Source organism: Thermobia domestica, chromosome 14 (genome assembly GCF_964235325.1).
Source record: "Thermobia domestica chromosome 14, izTheDome1.hap1.1, whole genome shotgun sequence".
NCBI lineage: Eukaryota > Metazoa > Arthropoda > Insecta > Zygentoma > Lepismatidae > Thermobia > Thermobia domestica.
In genome coordinates, this window is record NC_137467.1 from 77,204,394 (window position 1) to 77,222,796 (window position 18,403).

At 37.5% G+C, this 18,403-nt stretch overlaps 1 protein-coding gene across 1 annotated transcript in view; it reads left to right on the forward strand.

The window, feature by feature from the left end:
* LOC145670227 (E3 ubiquitin ligase Rnf121) overlaps nucleotides 1-18,403 on the forward strand; it is a 43,209-nt gene extending 24,806 nt beyond the window's left edge. The window contains exons 7-8 of the mRNA XM_081738612.1: nucleotides 5,442-5,543; nucleotides 17,625-18,403. Coding sequence (XP_081594738.1) covers nucleotides 5,442-5,543; nucleotides 17,625-17,745 — 223 coding nt within the window. The 3' untranslated portion in view covers nucleotides 17,746-18,403. The remainder of the gene's footprint in view (nucleotides 1-5,441; nucleotides 5,544-17,624) is intronic.

The following is an 18,403-nucleotide window of genomic DNA, read 5'->3' on the forward strand; positions in this document are numbered from 1 at the left end:
GTCTGTGAAAATCCAGTAAATGGTGGTTCGTGCAATATGGGAAAAGTCATGAGCCAGAGCAGTGTGCGAATTGAAAAATTTTCCCAGGGGGGGATGAATTTCAGTCATATGCGCACCCAGTCCTCCCACACACACACACACACACACACACACACATATACACACACACACACACACACACACACATATATATATATATATATATATATATATATATATATATATATATATATATATACTAACAGGTACAAAACAGTTTAGATGTGAGATCTTTCATAAATTTTCACTCAAGTAATATTTAGGTTAGCTATGCAAAGTAAGAATTGTTCCCTTTTTCTATCTTATCTTTATGTCAATTTAAAAATACTCCAGAGGGGGAAAACATTATCCCTGTCAGCGATAATTTTTTTCTTCTCCAGGGTGGGAAAGATTTTTGTCAGGGGGGGAAGTCCCTGGCATCCCCCCCGCCAATTCGCACCCTGAGCCAGAGCACTGATCGTCAATTGCCGATCACTTCGCAGTTTACGATTCCCTTGCTCTACGAGGTCATCCGTCTGAACACTAGGCTGCCACTCCGGTCTTCATCGTGCACGTTGGTGCCACCATTTTGAAACTCGCGACACCATTTCCGAACTTTTCTTGCACTTATTACTGTAGGTTCATACACTAAGCACAATTCCCGATGGATATCAGCAGATGAAGTTCCTTTTGCAAACAAAAATCGTATCACACCGCGCACTTCACAACTAGCGGGAGGAACAATTCTCGCGGCCATTGCGATCTGTCTTCCACGACTGCCAAACTCCTACTGACTCAAGACAACCACTGAGTGGCTTCGTCAATAGTCTTGTCATTGGCGTTGGCATGCTTGAAATTGTTCCAGCCTATCCCCATTTCATTATACGTGGACGGCCCTTACTTTTGGAATACGCCTCGTGTATATATATATATATATATATATATATATATATATATATAGAGAGAGAGAGAGAGAGAGAGAGAGAGAGAGAGAGAGAGAGAGAGAGAGAGAAAATTGATTGTTAAAGAAATAGAATAGCACCACTGATGATACATTCCTACCCAGCCTACCCATTACATTCCCATTTGTCCACTAAAAGACCCCCAACTGCCTTTAATTCCTGATATTTTACGTTTTGTGCAAAAAAAAAAAAAAAAAAAGTCACTTGTCTGTTTCTGGCACTCGTGAAGATAAACGTTAAACACTCCCTACCCCATAGTTTATACCTCAAAAATATCTACAAAGACAAACCATCTCTAGATGGGAATTTCATTTCATTCGCACTTACGGTTCAGAAATTGTAATGTTCCAAAGTTAGGGCTGCGCAACCGTGTATGATCAGCTAATTTCAGGACAAAGACATATAATGTTTTTCAAGTGATAAATTTGTGTCAGAATCGTTGCAAGAAGCGGATTGACTTCCAGTGGAAATATCTTGCCACTTAATATATCTGTTACCGGTAATACGACCAGATGCTTTTTTATCCTTATTTTTCAATTAATATATTCTACTGTTGTGTGTTGTTATTATTCATATACAAATTTCCTCTCTCAATTTGTTATTCATTTTCTCTCAAATACAAGGTATATCAAAAAGAACTTTACAAATTTGAAAACTCATATTGATTGATTCATGATCTTTAGACAGTGGTTTTGGTGTTATTTTGTAGCAAAATATATCAAATTTTGACTCACATAGTACACTACGTCAGAAACAAGCCACCGCAAGTTCTAGCGATAGTTGGAGCAAAAACGGCTGCTTTTACTGGTCCCAAGCGTGCTAGCTGTGTGTTTTGGTTTAAAGAATCCAAGTCTGCGACAACTGTATAACGTAGTTTTCGTACAAAGTATGGTTAAGATCCTCCCAGTAGGCCTACTATTTATCAATGGCACAAGTGTTTTATTGAAACTGGATGTTCGGTAAGACATCAAATCTTCAGGTCGTCTCCGTACGTCTGAAGACGTTGTGGAGCAAGTGAGACTTCAGATGGGATGTGTACCGCATTACCAATGAAAGCCACATTAAACCCCTTTAGGTATAAGATAAAAAACTTAATGTATTTTGCTACAAAATGACACGGAAACCATGGCTGTAATCTAAATAAATAAATTATTATGAGTTGTAAAATCCTTTTCGATGCACTTTCTATTGCTAACCAACTTGGCAGCAGTGACACATTACTGCACTCCAATATGATGCCCAGCTCCAATGGACGCTTCAGTTAGAGTTTTGTTCTTAAATTTTCTCTTCTTTTAGTTCGTATGTGATGAATTGTTTAGTGAATGGACATAGAAGTATTGCGTGATACTAGTTAAAAAGATAAAAGTTATCTTAAACATTATATATGAGGCGTATAGTTTCTAAATCCGCCATCTCCTTCATAAACGGTTTCGAGAAAAACAGGAAAAACTGATAACTCAGAGATTATGTGAGATAAAATTTTCTTTTTATAAATACTTTACTGCTTTCTGGACATTCATTATAACTACCAAATGACAAAAATCACTCTCATCCCATTTCTCGGTTATTGCAGAAAGCAGTTTGGAGATGGCGGATTTTGAAAACAATTTTTGGAGATGGAGGACTTTGAAACAAAAGTACTTAAGTTTTTTCGGGTTTATTTGCTTCCAAGTCATTACTATTATAATTTCTGATAACTATTGCAGAGCAGAACAGTAGATGAAGATAAACTGAATCTAAACAACGATATTAACTTATTGGGTGACATTATAATGTGCACAATCAAGGAAAAAAATGAAGCTCTAATCATAGTACGTTAGCTACATTTACGGGTCAAGTTCCGAAGTTCCCAGCCCGTTTAGAAATATCGTCTCCTAACATAACATAAGCTAACTTAACCTCACCTCACTAACCTAATCTAACCCACTGGGACCTAACCTAACCTAACATAGCCTGACATAACAGGATGGGAACTTCGGAATAAATGCCACCTTTACCAACAAGAAAAGGATTGAAAGTGATCTTTACACTGTTTTCAGATATAGTTCTCATCAGAATCATGTTCGAAACACTGGCATTCAGCCTAATCCTCATCTACACTTTCTTCTGTTGACGCAGTCAGTCTCTTTTCAGCATCAACATAAATGGCTAAGTTTGAATTAGCACGTCAATTCTTCCCGAAGTGTTTCGTTAGGAGTTGAACAACATCTTGCAACTTTTTTTCATTAACGTCAATCTTCAATTCATAGCATAGAATAGAATAGAATCGAGATGATGGGGTTTACAAACACACTGCTGAGTGGAGATGGCGGCTTTTGAAGAATACCCTGAACTTTAAAGCAGTAATTGAGGGTGGAGGTGGCGACATTTCAAACAACTCTTTTCACCATCATGTAGAGCATGGAAAGAAATACCGGTAAATCTAGTTATCTCATTTTTTTTGAAAATTGGAGATGGCGGATTTAGAAACTATACGCCTCATATATAGGGTGGTAGGTAACTCCACCGACAAACTTTGGAAGGTGAATCCTTATATGAAATGAAAGAAAAAAAATTGTAATAAACATAAGACGAAAAACGTCTCCTTCCAGAGTTATGAGCCGCCGAAAATTCACGTTTCGAAACGCTCTGCCTTAGAAACTACAGGACCGATCCCAAGCAGTTTAAGGAATTACAAAGGAACTAGTATGCGCTCTATCTAAAGATCCATGTTCTACCGTGGTTCGTTATCGGCGAAACGTACTGTAAAAAGGAAGTTGAGGTATAGGGATACTCCTTTAAGTACTAATGGCTCGTTCGTTTCGCTGATAACGGAGGATGTTAAAACATGGATATTTAGATACATCGCATACTAAACGGCGTGACAAACATCTTGGCATTTGAAGGCGGCGCTCCAAATTCCCTTTAAATGCTGCTGGCAAATGAGAGGCCATCGGTCTGCCGTGTCGTGACAAAACGCTGTAACTTTGGCGGAGCAGTTTTGCGAAAAAGAGCCGTAAAGTTTTCATCCGAAAATGTGATCTGTATCGTGTAGAACCAGTGTATCTTGACTTTGGAAACACGTTTTTACATGTAATGCTACATAAATGCATGCTGTGAGATTAAATTTGGCGAAAATTGATTGGTTGATCATTGCCTAGTTACACTGGTTCTACACGATAGAGATCACATTTTCGGATGAAAACTTTACGGTTCTTTTTCGCAAAACTGCTCCGCCAAAGTTACAGCGTTTTGTCACGACACGGCAGCGGTATTGCCACGTTTATTTTGCACACATCCACGTCTATCCTTTGTCACCTGATCGCGCTGTAGTATGTCTGCTTACTCATAGCCACACTCCTTTACCACTTGGCAACGTCACGCCAGAGCTTGCGTTTTATTCGTTTAGCTGAAGTGCCAAGATGTTTGTCACAGGCCTTAGTTCCTGTGTAATTCCTTAAACCGCTTGGGATAGGTCCTATAGTTTCTAAGGCAGGGCGTTTCGAAACATTATTTTTCGAATTTTCGGCGGCTCATAACTCTGAAAGGAGACGTTTCTCGACCTATGTTTATCAGACTTTTTTTCTTTCATTTCATATGAGGAATCACCTCCCAAAGTTTGTCGGTGGAGTTATCTACCACCCTTTGTATATATATACACATAAAGGTAATACCGCAGCTCTAGTGAGTAGGGCCGGCCCTTTTTCATAATCCCGGGTTTGATTCCCAGTGGAAGAGGATTGAAATTTTGAATGCATTCGGTGATCCAAATTCCACCTTAAACTGTAGGTCCACGTTTTATATAGCCTCGGTGCTTAAAAGGGAAGGTATATTTTAACAAACAAATAAACAGCGTTTCGATATTAACGAAGAAAAAAATTTCGGATGGCTATCATCATCGTCAGTGCAAAGATTCTAACCCATACTGCTCTACACAGTACGTTGTGTACTCAGGTGAGTAATGTATCGATACATTTTGAATTCTAGCACAGAATTTGAAGAAAAGAGAGCATACAAACCAACACACACACATAAACACTTTTTTTGTTTTCTTGTAAATAGATTTATCAGAATCAATTTATCAGTCCAATTCTTCACAGTGTAGTTCCGTCGAGCAGCTTAGTTTACCAATCCTTGCACTGAGGTTGATAGCCTAACATCGAAACGGTGTGTGGAAATGGATGCTTGAAGTAAAATACATAATATCTTTTTGACTAGTTTATGTGCATTCCATCGATTCTTTGAGTAATTGTGGATTAATATTTTCATTATGTTCTGGTTAATAATGTGTATATTTCTTTCATTTACATTTCTCTTTTTCTCACATTTAATAATAATGACATTTCAGTCAGTGAAATGTTGATATCTGTTGTTAACTTTTTAAACCTAAATTAGAGGATCGTTTAAGATACCTACAGTGTGCATAGCCAATAGCTGTTTTAATATTTATGTTCCTTATATTGTTCCTTAGCCATATACCAGATTTCACGAATTCTGCATTAGAGGTTGGTGTATCGTAGGTAAGAAACAGACGTGTCCTTACTGCAAGGAGAAAGTGGATTTGAAGAAAATGTTCTGCAATCCGTATCCTTTTAATATTTTATTTAAAAAGTATTGCTTCGTAGTGTTCAAACATTATGGTTTAGTTTGGTATGCTTTTCAGATGCCTGTAGTCAGGGAATGTTTATGATTGACATTGGTTCCCAATCATTGTGTTGCATTACACTGATATGTCACGCCATCCCATAGAGTATGTCGCGGAATTTTAGAATTTAAAAGTCGTGAAGCTAATTAACTGAAGCGTCTAATTAGCTGAAATCAATTTCGAGACAGACTATACCAGTTTGCGCTTCCAACGGTAGCAATAGTGCTCAGTACTACATAGAGAACTACTTTATTGAAACTTAGATTTATGCTGCTGTAATCACCTGAAACAATTGGCGTTCACTGAAGTGTGACGTCAAACAAAAAAGATTGGAAACCAATGATTTAAGGTATAATCATGTTCATAGTTACCCTTACGTGGGTTAATACACCAATACTGACTCTTCTCAAACCAATCTGTAAGGTTAGAGACTAGTGTTTGAAGGGTTATATTTACTTTTCTCGTTTACGAAATTATGTATACCTGTTCTATGTTTGTATTTAAATTGTGTTTCTCCTACATTCATAGGGAAGAAGGGATTTTTCTACAAAACACACAAAATTTGGTAATTGTAACTCATTTGGATTGTTGAATTTCAAGAAATCTCACGAAATTCTGGTGTGTTTGAATTAGCTTAGTAGTAGTGGCAACGTTACTACAATCTACACTCTCTTATCTTCCTTTCCCTGAGTGGGAGGCTGAGACATGAGTTTACTGACGCATGTTGTGTCCCAAAATCTTTCTGCAAACATTGTTATTTAAACCGATATACTGTATTGGGCCAAAAATATGCCTAAAATTTGAAGGAGCGGAAAAGGAAACAGATGATACCCGAATATAAACCGAGAAGAGGAAAATCGGTAATCATTTACCAAGAGATTCAGGGAAATATAATTTGATACGTACAGATTTTATTTTATCGTAAATACAGTACATGCAAAATACCGTATTGAATAATTAAGTATCATTATTGAATAATTAAGATTACAATTGTGTGGTGTATCTACTTTAAAGGTAACTTTTTGATAACTACAGGAAATTAATTTCGACAGGAATGTTTGTTGAATAACATTACAATATCTACTTTGTGCAATGCTATTGTTGGATCATCGTTATTTCAAAATGAGAAACCAGCGCATTTTTAACAGCATACGATATGAAGAAATGTCAGTTTTGGCAAGGTCGCGAATATAAGATTCACTCTGATTTTTTAAATTTGAAACTTGGTTATACGGTAGATTTATTTTTTCTAGCTACGCAAGGATGGATAAAAATATAAGAACCCCTGAAGAAAGAAGGAGGGAAAGGAAGAGTACTAATAAGGCGTAAGACAATATTTGGTTTTGTCTTCTCGGAAGGGATAGAGCAAAGCATTGGCAAGCTCCATTAATAAGATGAAGGTGGATGGCACTCTCGCACATATATCTATAACACTGGTTACAAGGTTCATACTATTAAGATCGGTCAATAGTAGAAGCCAGGACAGATCCAATACGTCATCTTTGTGCTTAAAAATCAGTGATCATTGTGGCCCAAGGGCTTTGTCGTATTTGTAAACAGCAGCACCATTGGATGGATTTGATCGCTGAAATAGGTCACTTAGTCTTTGGCACTGAATTGATTTGCAAGATAGTGATGAGTTCGACAGAATACCACGTTATATCTGTTCAAACCGTGACTGAACCTCTGCCATGTTTCACTCTTGGTATCAGTCCGGATCATATGCTTGAGATAGCTGTTTCCACATGTAAAATCAGCCAAAAATCGGAAACAGTGTGAAGGGTGCCTCATCTGACCCAAGTGATCATCCATTTTTTCATAGTCTAAGTTTTATAACTGACAGCAGTATATCCTCGTTAATGGCATTTCCGTCACTGATAGTGGCTTTGAAATTGGCAGTTCATCTATAAGCAGTCACTTCTGCAATTGTAGTCTTACGTTTCGTCACAATCCTACGCAATTTTCGTGTGTCTTTATCATGGAACATCATTTCCTTCCATGCTGTGTTTTATGGAGGCAATACTGTATGCGGGTATTATCTTGGGTACTGTGCCTCGCGTTACATCACACATATCCTCTGTCTTGGTTACGAAAGGATTTATAATATGGACCGCAGCAATTTGCTCGCGTTTGCAATCTGTTCGTTCTGATATGTCAGATATGTTCCCGGTACAATTTTCTATAATTGTTTTTATAATTCAGTCTAATATATTAAAATCCAAAAATTAAGTTGGAATAAATAGAAAATTATGGTAGCATAATAATTAGAGATACAACGCATGAAAAAAAAAAAAAAAAAGATATGAAAATCTTAAGTCCAAAATATGAAAAATACGAAATTCTAATTATACTTTCTAAAAGATAAACTGTGTATTTGTATATGTCACCTTACATTTGTTATGTATCCATTAACTTTTTAAAACATATCAGACCTAGGTTTACACCATTATTTCGGTACAAAAAGGTGACTATTAACAATTGGCGTTAATATCTACAGAGTGGGCCAAGATAAATCCAAAACCGGGTTCGATTTCCGGCGGGAGCTCATATGGTTCAGATTCCACGTTAATTAGTAGCCTTGTCTCATATAGCCTCGCTGCTGAAAGGGGCGTTAAATTCAAAATCAGCTCGAGATAAACCCAACGAGACGTAGGAATTAAGAAACCAAAAATTGCTCGTGTATTCGCTTAGCATTACGCAATAATGTTTCGTATTCCACATAGCGAATTGTGAACGAGTTATTTTGACCTTGAACGTTGAGAGGTAGAAAACTACTTGGAGTTGTGAATGAAAATAGTTGAGGTAAAGCCAACCACCAGTGTAGACACGAACTGCCAGTGACGAAGGCGGTCAGGATATTCATCATAAAGGAATATACAGGAATATTAATCACAGGGTAGGTAACTGAAAGCAGTACAAGAAAAATATCAATGCCGAGTTCAACAGTGATCCATCCCTAAGTCATCCAAACACGAACTCATAAAGTTTGTGTGAAGAGAATTCGTGCTTGATAAGGAGCAGAATATCCGCGTTGGAAAACGGCCGAGGCGTGTATCGCATCAGATAGGAATGCCGCGAGCAATATGCCAGCGCTTTCTGAAAGGACCTTAACCTAAAGCCATACAAGATCATGGCTTTACAGGACCATGCAAAACACAGTACTGCGCTTGGCTACTACAGGAAGTCGATGTATTTTTTTTTGTTTGTTTGTTTCTTTGTTTTTTTTACGATCCGAACCGCAACTTCATGACGGACGAGGCATGTTCCACTTCAGTGGCTGTTAATTCGCAAAATAAACGATATTGATCTCTCGAAAAACCCATGACAAGTATTCGTGCATGATGTAAAGATTGGAATGTAGTGTGCTGTGTCGGGGACAAGAATCATTGGACCCATTTTCTTCTAAGATGCAGTAAACTCAGCGTGTTATATTGCCAACATCTTCGAGCCCTTCGTTTATCAAGTGACGCCAGACGAACGACGTTTCTCGTATTTCCAGTAAGACAGTGCAGGCAACACATGCCTTCTTGGAAGCAATATGTTCTTGTTTTCACACCTCACAGAACTTGTTTGAAAGACCTGTGACCTCCAGTGTCTCCTGATCTGTCCAGTTGTGATTATTATCTGTGTGGCAACCTGAAGGGCAAGGTGTACTTCGAGCCATTGATACACTAAACAGAACATACACAACACCATCGCCAACATTCAACAGGACGAGTTACAGCAAGTCAAGTTGAACGTGATTCGTCGGGCTAACCTGTGCCTGGAACTTGGCAGTCAACATTGCCAACAATAAATGTAGGGACAAAGGAACACATTTGTTTTTAATCTACATGCATAATATCTTCTTGCAGTTCATTACTTTGTTTGAGTTCGATTAATCTTGGCCTATCCTGTACTACACTTTAACATACAATAAAAGTAAACAAAGGAATACAACCCTAGGAATATTTAAGTATTACCACCGTTGTTCTTCAATTTTTGCTTTAGTGTCACACTGTTCCGTCTCTTGTGGGATATGGTAGAGTAAATATTTTAAACTTAAATATATATATACATGGAAGATACAAGTAAATCTTACGCCGATATTGTCTTTCTGGTAAAAATAAGCCAAAAGTAAAAGGACATATACATGGAAGGAGAGGTTTGTCTCATTCTCAAATGGGTGAATTGCACTAGTCATGGTTCTGGTATTGCAGGTGGTACCTCAGTCCTAATTTGAGGTACGCTGGAAGCTCCTTCCATGTTTCTAGGGGGCTGCCAGATTCATCAGCTTGACTCTGTAGGGTTGTGACCATGGGTTTCGGTACCTTCATATGTTGGACCGACGCACAGTGGGAAATTTCATCGATCTAAGGGAACTTCATTAAATTTTGTGACCATGCAGTATAGCAAAGAATACCTGCGATGTAGGTAGCTAAATATGCCGTTGGTATGAAATTGACATGGATTCGCGCAATGATCGCATGCAACGGTTGCAAATATGGCCTGAAGTGAAGCAACGAAGTGCGCGCTCACAGAGCCTGCACAGGTACGCTTTGAGCTAGCAGTTCATTTGACTTGTGTTCTGCTGTGCTTACACAGTGATCAGTGCAGTGCTGGAATAGTATTGAGGATATCCGAAGGGAAGATCGAGCATGTGAACTTTACATTGTATTTTAGGGTTCTTGGTGGAAAGCGTGGGTAAAGAGTGTATGAACGTGTGGGAAAAATGTCATATGTGAATTACAAGCAAGGTTTCAAGTAGGTGTTTTGTAGTGTTCAGCCTGCGGATTAAATTCACCTGAAAGCTTATTGAGGTTAGAAGTGAAAACAATCGAGAAACCTTGTGCAAGTTTGCACAAAAACGTGAGGACGTGGTGTAAAAATGGCTCCCGTATTAGATGTGTGGGAACAACATGCGTCAACAAAGCGGTTAGAAGGTTTAATAAATTACATAATGGAACCAACCGGGGTAATAGAACTGACCACTAGTTCGCGAGCAAGAAAAAGAAAATGTATTAATGACATACGGGACAAAGCCAATCGGTACCAGGAGAGGTTAATAGAAGACAATGCAACGTGGTTGAAAAATAAAGTGGACTTCAACATAGCGCCTGTTCCTCCAACGGATAATTCTGTTAAAAATTAACGCGGTAGACCGAAAATGTACCTCAAAAGTGCAAAGTTGAAAAGTTAAAGAACTTATAGAATCAACCAGCAACGAGGAACTGTCGAAGGCAACTGAATTAAAACTATGGAGGGAAAGAAAACGCGACTCGGCAGCGATCGTCAAGGAGTTTTGTTGTTCTTCCCCACACAGGGCACGAAAATTAAGAAATCTCGAAGCGCTGCACTTCCAGTTCCCGCGAAATTATCAGAAGATGAAGCTTTGGCGTTACTAGTTGATGCGAATCTTTCGGAAAACCAGTAAAGTGTCGTGCGTGATGAGGCAAAATAAGCAGGCTATAAAATGTATCCATCCTATGATAAGGTTAGAGATGCCAAGCTACATTGTTATCCAGATGAAATAAAAATCACAGAAACATTCGTTGACATACCAGTGCAATCCCTTCTTGATGATACCTTAATCAGACTCAGTAAAACACAAGAAGATGTGTTTCGAACTTTGTCCGATGTTCGCAACATTAACGTTGTTGTTAAGGGGGACTGTGATGGTGAGCAACAAAGTATGTATCGTCAACCTTTTTTAGATGAGCATTCAACTGACCAGAGTTTGTTTGGTTTCCTACTCAACTGTACAGTGTCACTAACAATCGTAACTGTGTCATTTGGCAAAATCCCGCTCCATCCTCTACCAGATATTGTTAACCCATAAGTTTTGTGTTTGCAAAAGAAACGGTTGAGGTTGTACAAAACGAAGTCCAGAAAGTAGAAGACCAAATCGAGAAATTCACTCCGATCATAATAACTGTAGGTGACGGAATTTATTGTTCGGCCTAAGATGATTTTCTGTATGATTGATGGAAAAGTGTGTAATTCTATATCCTCATGATCGTCTACGCAGACGTGTTATTTATGTGGAGCAAAACCGAGAGAGATGAATAATCTTGGTATTCTTTCTCATAAAACTGTAGATCCGAACTTTTTGACTTTTGGACTCTCCGGTTTATTCTTGGATACGTCTTATGGAATGCATTTTCCACATTGCCTACCGCCTAGATATTAAAGCATGGCATGTACGAGGCAAAGAAAATCAGATAAAAATGGAATAAAAAAAAAGAAACGTGTCCAAGAAAAATTTCGTAGAGAGTTCGGACTATTGGTAGATATGCCGAAACAACAAGCAGGAAACATCAATGATGGCCATACAGCCCGCAAGTTTTTTTCGGAATGCTGAAAAAGCGTCCGAAATAACTGTGGTAAATGTAGACTTAATTAAGCGACTTTACATTATTTGAGAATGCTCAAATTTGTTTTTCCGATTAATTACAAACAAATTTAGTGACTACGCTCGTTGCACTTTGGAACTGTATTTGCGTACTCAAAGTCCTATTTCACGGGAGAAATATTATTACCGTGAGTATTCTACCGATAGGCTATATTTCCGAAGAAGCACAGGAGGCTCGAAATAAGGATAATAAGAAATATAGGGAACTCTGAAGAAAATTATCCAGAGTGAATACCAACACGGATTTAATTCATAGATTGCTGATTACCTCTGATCCATGTATTGGTAGTAAACGTGCTCCTGCCAAAACCAAATGTTCAGACATAATGTCCGAAATACTGCGATTGCTAAAAGTGCCTTATGTGAATGATTCCTCTGATTATTCCGAACAGACCAGTGACTAAGACTAATGAACTTATTTTTCCCGTCAGTTTTGCGTACTCGTTGACTCTTGTTTATTGTCCTGACTACCTAGTGTAATGTACTCATTATCACTAAACGATTATTTAGATATAAGCTGATCACATCAATCCTATTGTTGTCCTTTCATCAATTGTGTATAATCGTGTTTACTTTTCTCACACATGTGTTACTTCTTTGGTAAATAATACACAGACAACATTCTTTATCAAAGAAATCGTATATTTCAATCGAATAGAACGTCAAAACCTGCACCATTCAAATGTGCATCACACACTGAATAAAGTTCCTCTAGATCGATGAAATCTCCCACTGTGCGACGTCTGCACCGAAGGATGGGTGTAATATTGCCTTAAAACTCCCCGCTGCTAACACTGGAGATGGTGTATAATCCTCAACCGCACGATGCGCTGCCCCATCAGGAAATGCCTACCCTCCCAATAAATGATCGAAATACTGGAGATGGTAGTCGGTTGGAGAGACGACTGAAGAATACGGTGGATGAGGAAAGGTTTCATAATGCAAGTGATGGAGAGTTTGTGCAACGTCCTTTGTACGACATTTGTGCATGTATTGTTGCGCAAAATGAGGACACTGTATATCTTTTCAAAATTTCTGGATACTTAAGGGGAAAATAGCAGTGCATTTCGTGGAGTTCAGTACTGTAACGATCCACAGTAATAATTTCACCTCGACGAAGAAAGACGTGATAGATCAACGCCATCACCATACATCATCATCATTTAGGAGTTTTGGAAACTGTCCGGAACTTTGATCAAGATCAGCCACTATTCTGACCTGTAAGATTGTTGTAGCAGATTTATCAAAGTGATAAATCCGATGTAGGAAACTTTCCCGGGTAGTCCTTACATTCGGAAAACTGCACACCTCAAGACGATGATTCTTGTAGGCCGGTGCCAATTCATGTGGCACTCATGAGTTCAACTTTTTCACCTTACCAATTGCACAGCCTCCAAATGACAGTGGTACGGTGTGTGCGTAACTCATCTGCAGTGAACTGAATAGTTCTCCAAGCGTCCGCTTCCACAGTATTCTGAAGAACTTATCCGAATATCGTATTGATCGATGCACACAGGAGTCATTTTGATATATAGTGTGACAAATGGGTGATGAATGGTTCATTCATTTGCTATTCGTGGCCCAAATGCATTTATTTTTTTTTTTTCGGTTTGTGTAGAATCCCCCAGTTGAATTCGTAAACTTAAATCTCTCGCAGTAGTGTGTTTTCCATAGTGCGCATTCATCCGACTCTCTTACAATTCACAGCCTCCTGACTGACTGGGTGCCTCAGCCTGAGTAATTGACATGTAAAGTTTGTGAACTTAGTATATCCCTGTAATGTTGCTGTGATAAGTTTCGCACCAGAATGTCAAAGTGGATATCTCATTCACACCAACCAAATATAAATGGGAGACAGACTTCGGTCCATCGCTGTTGATTTGATAAGAAAGGAGCCCCCTCTTCTACATGGTAGAGGAATTGCACTTAATCCTGAAGGTGATGAAAATTCATTGAGTTTAACTAAGTTATAGACCAGTTTAGGCATATGACACTATAAATGCGAAGAAATACTAAGATTTTTACTAAATATGAAAATGTCGAAATATAAAATATTAAAATTTTAAACGCACTAGTCCGATTCGACAATCATGAAACATTAAAATCCATGTTCCAATTGCCCTTCAAGTGGTGGTTTGAAAAAAAATGAAATTTCATATTTTGCCTTTCTAATAATATCACTGAAAATATATTAAAATACTGTAAGTTGACTTTCAACGTTCAATTTATTATTTTTTTTAAAAAAAATAACCATAAATTATAAGCAAAATGTTCTCTCATTGCATCATGAATAAATAAATGAATTACCATTATTTAGCATTTCTCTCGATAGTATGATCGTTTTTACATATCATCTCCCGAATTGGTGTTGAAACTCATTTTTTAGTAATCTTTTCTTTCGCTCTTCAAACTGTATGACAAACGTGCCAATTAAGTTTCAGTATAATTTTATTCACAGCGCCTTTGTGAGTAAAACTGGTAAACGGAACTTAATATTTTCACTTATGCTGTTATACAGTGGGATCAGTTTAAAACTGGTTCCAAGGTACAGGTAAAATTACATTGTCTCCGTTCCTCTCTTTCCTTCTACGCATTTTCTCACATCCGTCCGCTAAAAGTACAGCACAAGACCAGCACAATAATGAAACAGATGAAGAACGTTTTAAACACAATTGAGAATTTTCTTTTAATTGAATGTATCTATAATTTTCTTTTAATTGAATGTATCTCGGGACTTTTTTAATTTGAACACATTATATTTTAATTAACAAAAATTGGCTACTTACTAATGAATCCTCCCTTAGAAAGCCTAAATACTTTTTAGACGTTACGGAACTCACAGCTGGTTCCTTCCTCAGTGGCACGGTGAAAGGAATTAAAACGAATAGGAGATAAAAGGTGTAAAACAAGGAATACATATCACTAAATAAATAAATGTAACGTAAAGAATAGAGCGAAGTGCAAATGGAGTGGACTGAATTAAAGAAAGCGCGGTGTTTGTTACGTCACTATTGCCAGATTCAAAGTAGACATCAAAGATAGGTACCCAATTTTTATCGATGTTCCAATATCAAGGTGCAATGCAGGTTTGTATTTATGAATAAAGAATGGTTCTTTAATCTTTTTTTTTTTTTAAAAAAAAAAAAACCTCTTACCTTAATCTGTTTTATATTATGTGTATGTTGTTTTAAATGAAGCGCTAATCCCGACGTGCCCTCTTCATGTGACATTCTTCAAGTATATTGGTACAAATATGTGAACAATTCAACAATCAGCATCCTAGGCTGCAGTTCACCCTTGAACATGAATCTGATAACTATCTTCCATTTTTAAACACTGATTACCCGGTCACATAACAAATTTACCGTATAACAGGGCTCATAGCGAGTTACTTTTTTTCAAGTTGGTCACTAAAAGTTACTTTTTTCAAATTTGTCACTAATAGTACTTTTTTTGGGGGGGGGGGGGTAAAGTGACTTTTTCGTGTGATTTATGTTTTGCATTGACAGTTTTCTAAGAAAAATATAAAAATAAATGGAAAAAGACAGAAATTTGTTACTCATTACTCTTCTGAAAGCTTCAATACTTGCTGCCACATGTGAAACAGTCAGCTTTATTCTCACTTCAGCTTTTATTCTTTCTAAAGCACAGTGGATGGTTGGTGGATGCTTAAGGTCTCAATGTGGGGTTGATGAGAACCCTTCTGTGTCAATTCTTTCTTCTATCATGATAGTCTTTTAGTTTTTTCTCGAAATAGTTAACACTCCGCTCAACGTTGTGGTGTGTGTTTGTGTGGTTCATCATGTTTGTCTTGTGTTATGCTTGTATGTTCTTAAGAGTATGTGATGAATTTAAATATTTCATGGCTTTGAGAACTCTCAATGGTAAGTTACATATAAGGTCTGGGATGAAGAAATTCGGAAATAGGCCAGAACTGGTTCCACTTACTCAGAAGCTTCTTACATCTGCTAAGTCTACTTACCGTAACTACAAAGCATACTTCTTGTTCACCTCAAACATAGGTTGGTGGTCAACATGGAAATTTTAAAGCTTTTCTCTCGCTTGGGAGAGCTGTTTTATACTTTAATAAGGCCTTTTCTTCGCATTGAGATATTCTATCCTTGGTCTTCCTCTTCCTGGTTTTTCTTCTGCCTTTCCCTCTATCAACACAGTGATCCAATCGGAGTGTCGAATAAGATGGCCCAGCATGCTGTTTCTTCTTTTTCCTATTATCTTCATGATCTGTCGTCCTTCATTAGCTTCCTTTAGTACTTCTTCATTCCTTTTCCTTTCGGTCCATGATATGCGCAGCATTCTGCGCCAACACAGAAAACCCAAGAAAGGAGGAAGCTCAAAAAGAAGTAAAGAAGAAAAGATAAAACAACAAACAGAGAGGTGATGAAGAAATTGACAAAGGAAAAAAAGGGGCATGATGAGATTTTGGTCACTTTTTCGTGTGCTTTTGGTCACTTTTCAACTATTTGTAAGAGACCAGACCACTATGAGCCCTGGTATAACAAAAGTATATCGAAAACCTAATGCAAGCACTACTTACATGCATCAACAGTCAGCTCATCCGCCACTGCACAAAGGCTAATATTTGGAAGAATTTCTTTTACAGAGCATTATTAATTTGTAATCGTCAAAAAAATCTTAATGACGAAATTCAGTTTTTATACAAAATAGAACAAGAAAACTGTTATAAGTTGTGTATTTTACAAAAGTGGTTAATCAAACTCGTAGATCGTTGCAAGCCCCCAAAACAGGCACTTCCAAAGGAGCAAAACTTGGATAGGAAATCCTTATTTTCCACAATTATCGACAAAAATTCAACGTATTCTTGAAAAGCGTAACATATCTGCTTCAAGTATCCCCGCAAAAAGTCTACAAAAACATACCACCGGATTTGAAAGTTATTTTGTTGATCCGCTAAATAAGTCAGGCATTTATCGCGTTTAATTCGAATGTGACCCCTCATACATAGGCCAAACGAAACACAATATTAACACTAGAATTAAGGAACATGTTAGACAATCAAAAAAGTCACAAAAAGAGGGCATGTCGGGTTTGGCGCTTCATTTAAAACAACATACATAATATAAAACAGGTTAAGGTAATAGGTTCAGAAAAAAAAAAGAAAAAGAATCACTCTTTATTTATAAATACAAAGCTGCATTGAACCTTAATACTGGCAACATTGATAGAATTTGGGTACCTACCTTTGAGCCTACTTTGAATCTGGCAAGTGACGTAACATACACACCGCGCTTTGTTTAATTCAGTCCACTCCTTTTGCACTTCGTTCTGCTCGTTCATCTCGGGATCTACTCTTTACGTTACATTTATTTATTTAGTGATACGTATTCCTTGTTTTACACCTTTTATCTCCTATCAGTTTTAACCCCTTTCACCTTGCCACTGAGGAAGGAACCAATTGTGAGTTCCGTACCGTCTAAAAAGTGTTTAGGCTTTCCAAGGGAGGATTCATTGGTAAGTAGCCAATTTTTTGTTAATTTGAATAATCCTCTCATGCGCCCATGTAATTATAACACTATATTTTAGGTTATATTAAGATAATTATTTAGGATGTTTTTAAAACGAGCATGATTTTTCCTTAACTTTACGGTAGATGGGAGAGACCACACGTTCTCTTTGGCCAGCTACTGGATTGGATTAGATGGCTTGTAGCATGGCAGCCATTAATACTATTACTTGTGCAAGGTATTAATTGGATTTTGGGACTCGAGTGATAACTTGAATTTTAAGAACTAAAATTCAAGCTGCAACTGATGAAAAATGTGTTCGACTTAGCCAAAGATCTCGTGTATGAAGAGGAGTACACACAAGTGGTTGATTGACCGTGGAAATGTGAGTTATCGTCATTACGGAAGACAGAGGCGGAAAGTGTCCAGTGTTCAACATGTGTATGTGGTAGAACTTGTCACTTTTTGAGATTTTTTTACATCACTTCCTGCGCTGATTATTATTTTGTTAATTGTAAATAGTATTATAATGTGGCAGCAATAGGAGTCACACATTCCACGAGAATTATGCAACCTAGTCTATGGAAGAAACAGACTTCTCCCAGAGGTGGTGTGGTGTGGCTGGTGAATAATTGAATGGTGTAAAGTTTCAATTTTGTGTTGATTTTGTTGTTTTCTTGCTTTCTTTAAATCCTATTTGGACCATATTTATTTAAAAAAATCTTTTATTTATATTTGAAATCGTTGAAATTTGTCGAAGATCAAAACATATTTTGAAAATATTTTTTAACTATTGTAAGAGACATGAACTTCTTGAATGACAAAACTGGTAACTTTTTCCGTACTGAGCCAGGTCTTTTTGTTAATTCTACCTTCTCATCAATACTTCTGTATCATCTTAATGAATGAAAAAATATTTGACTTA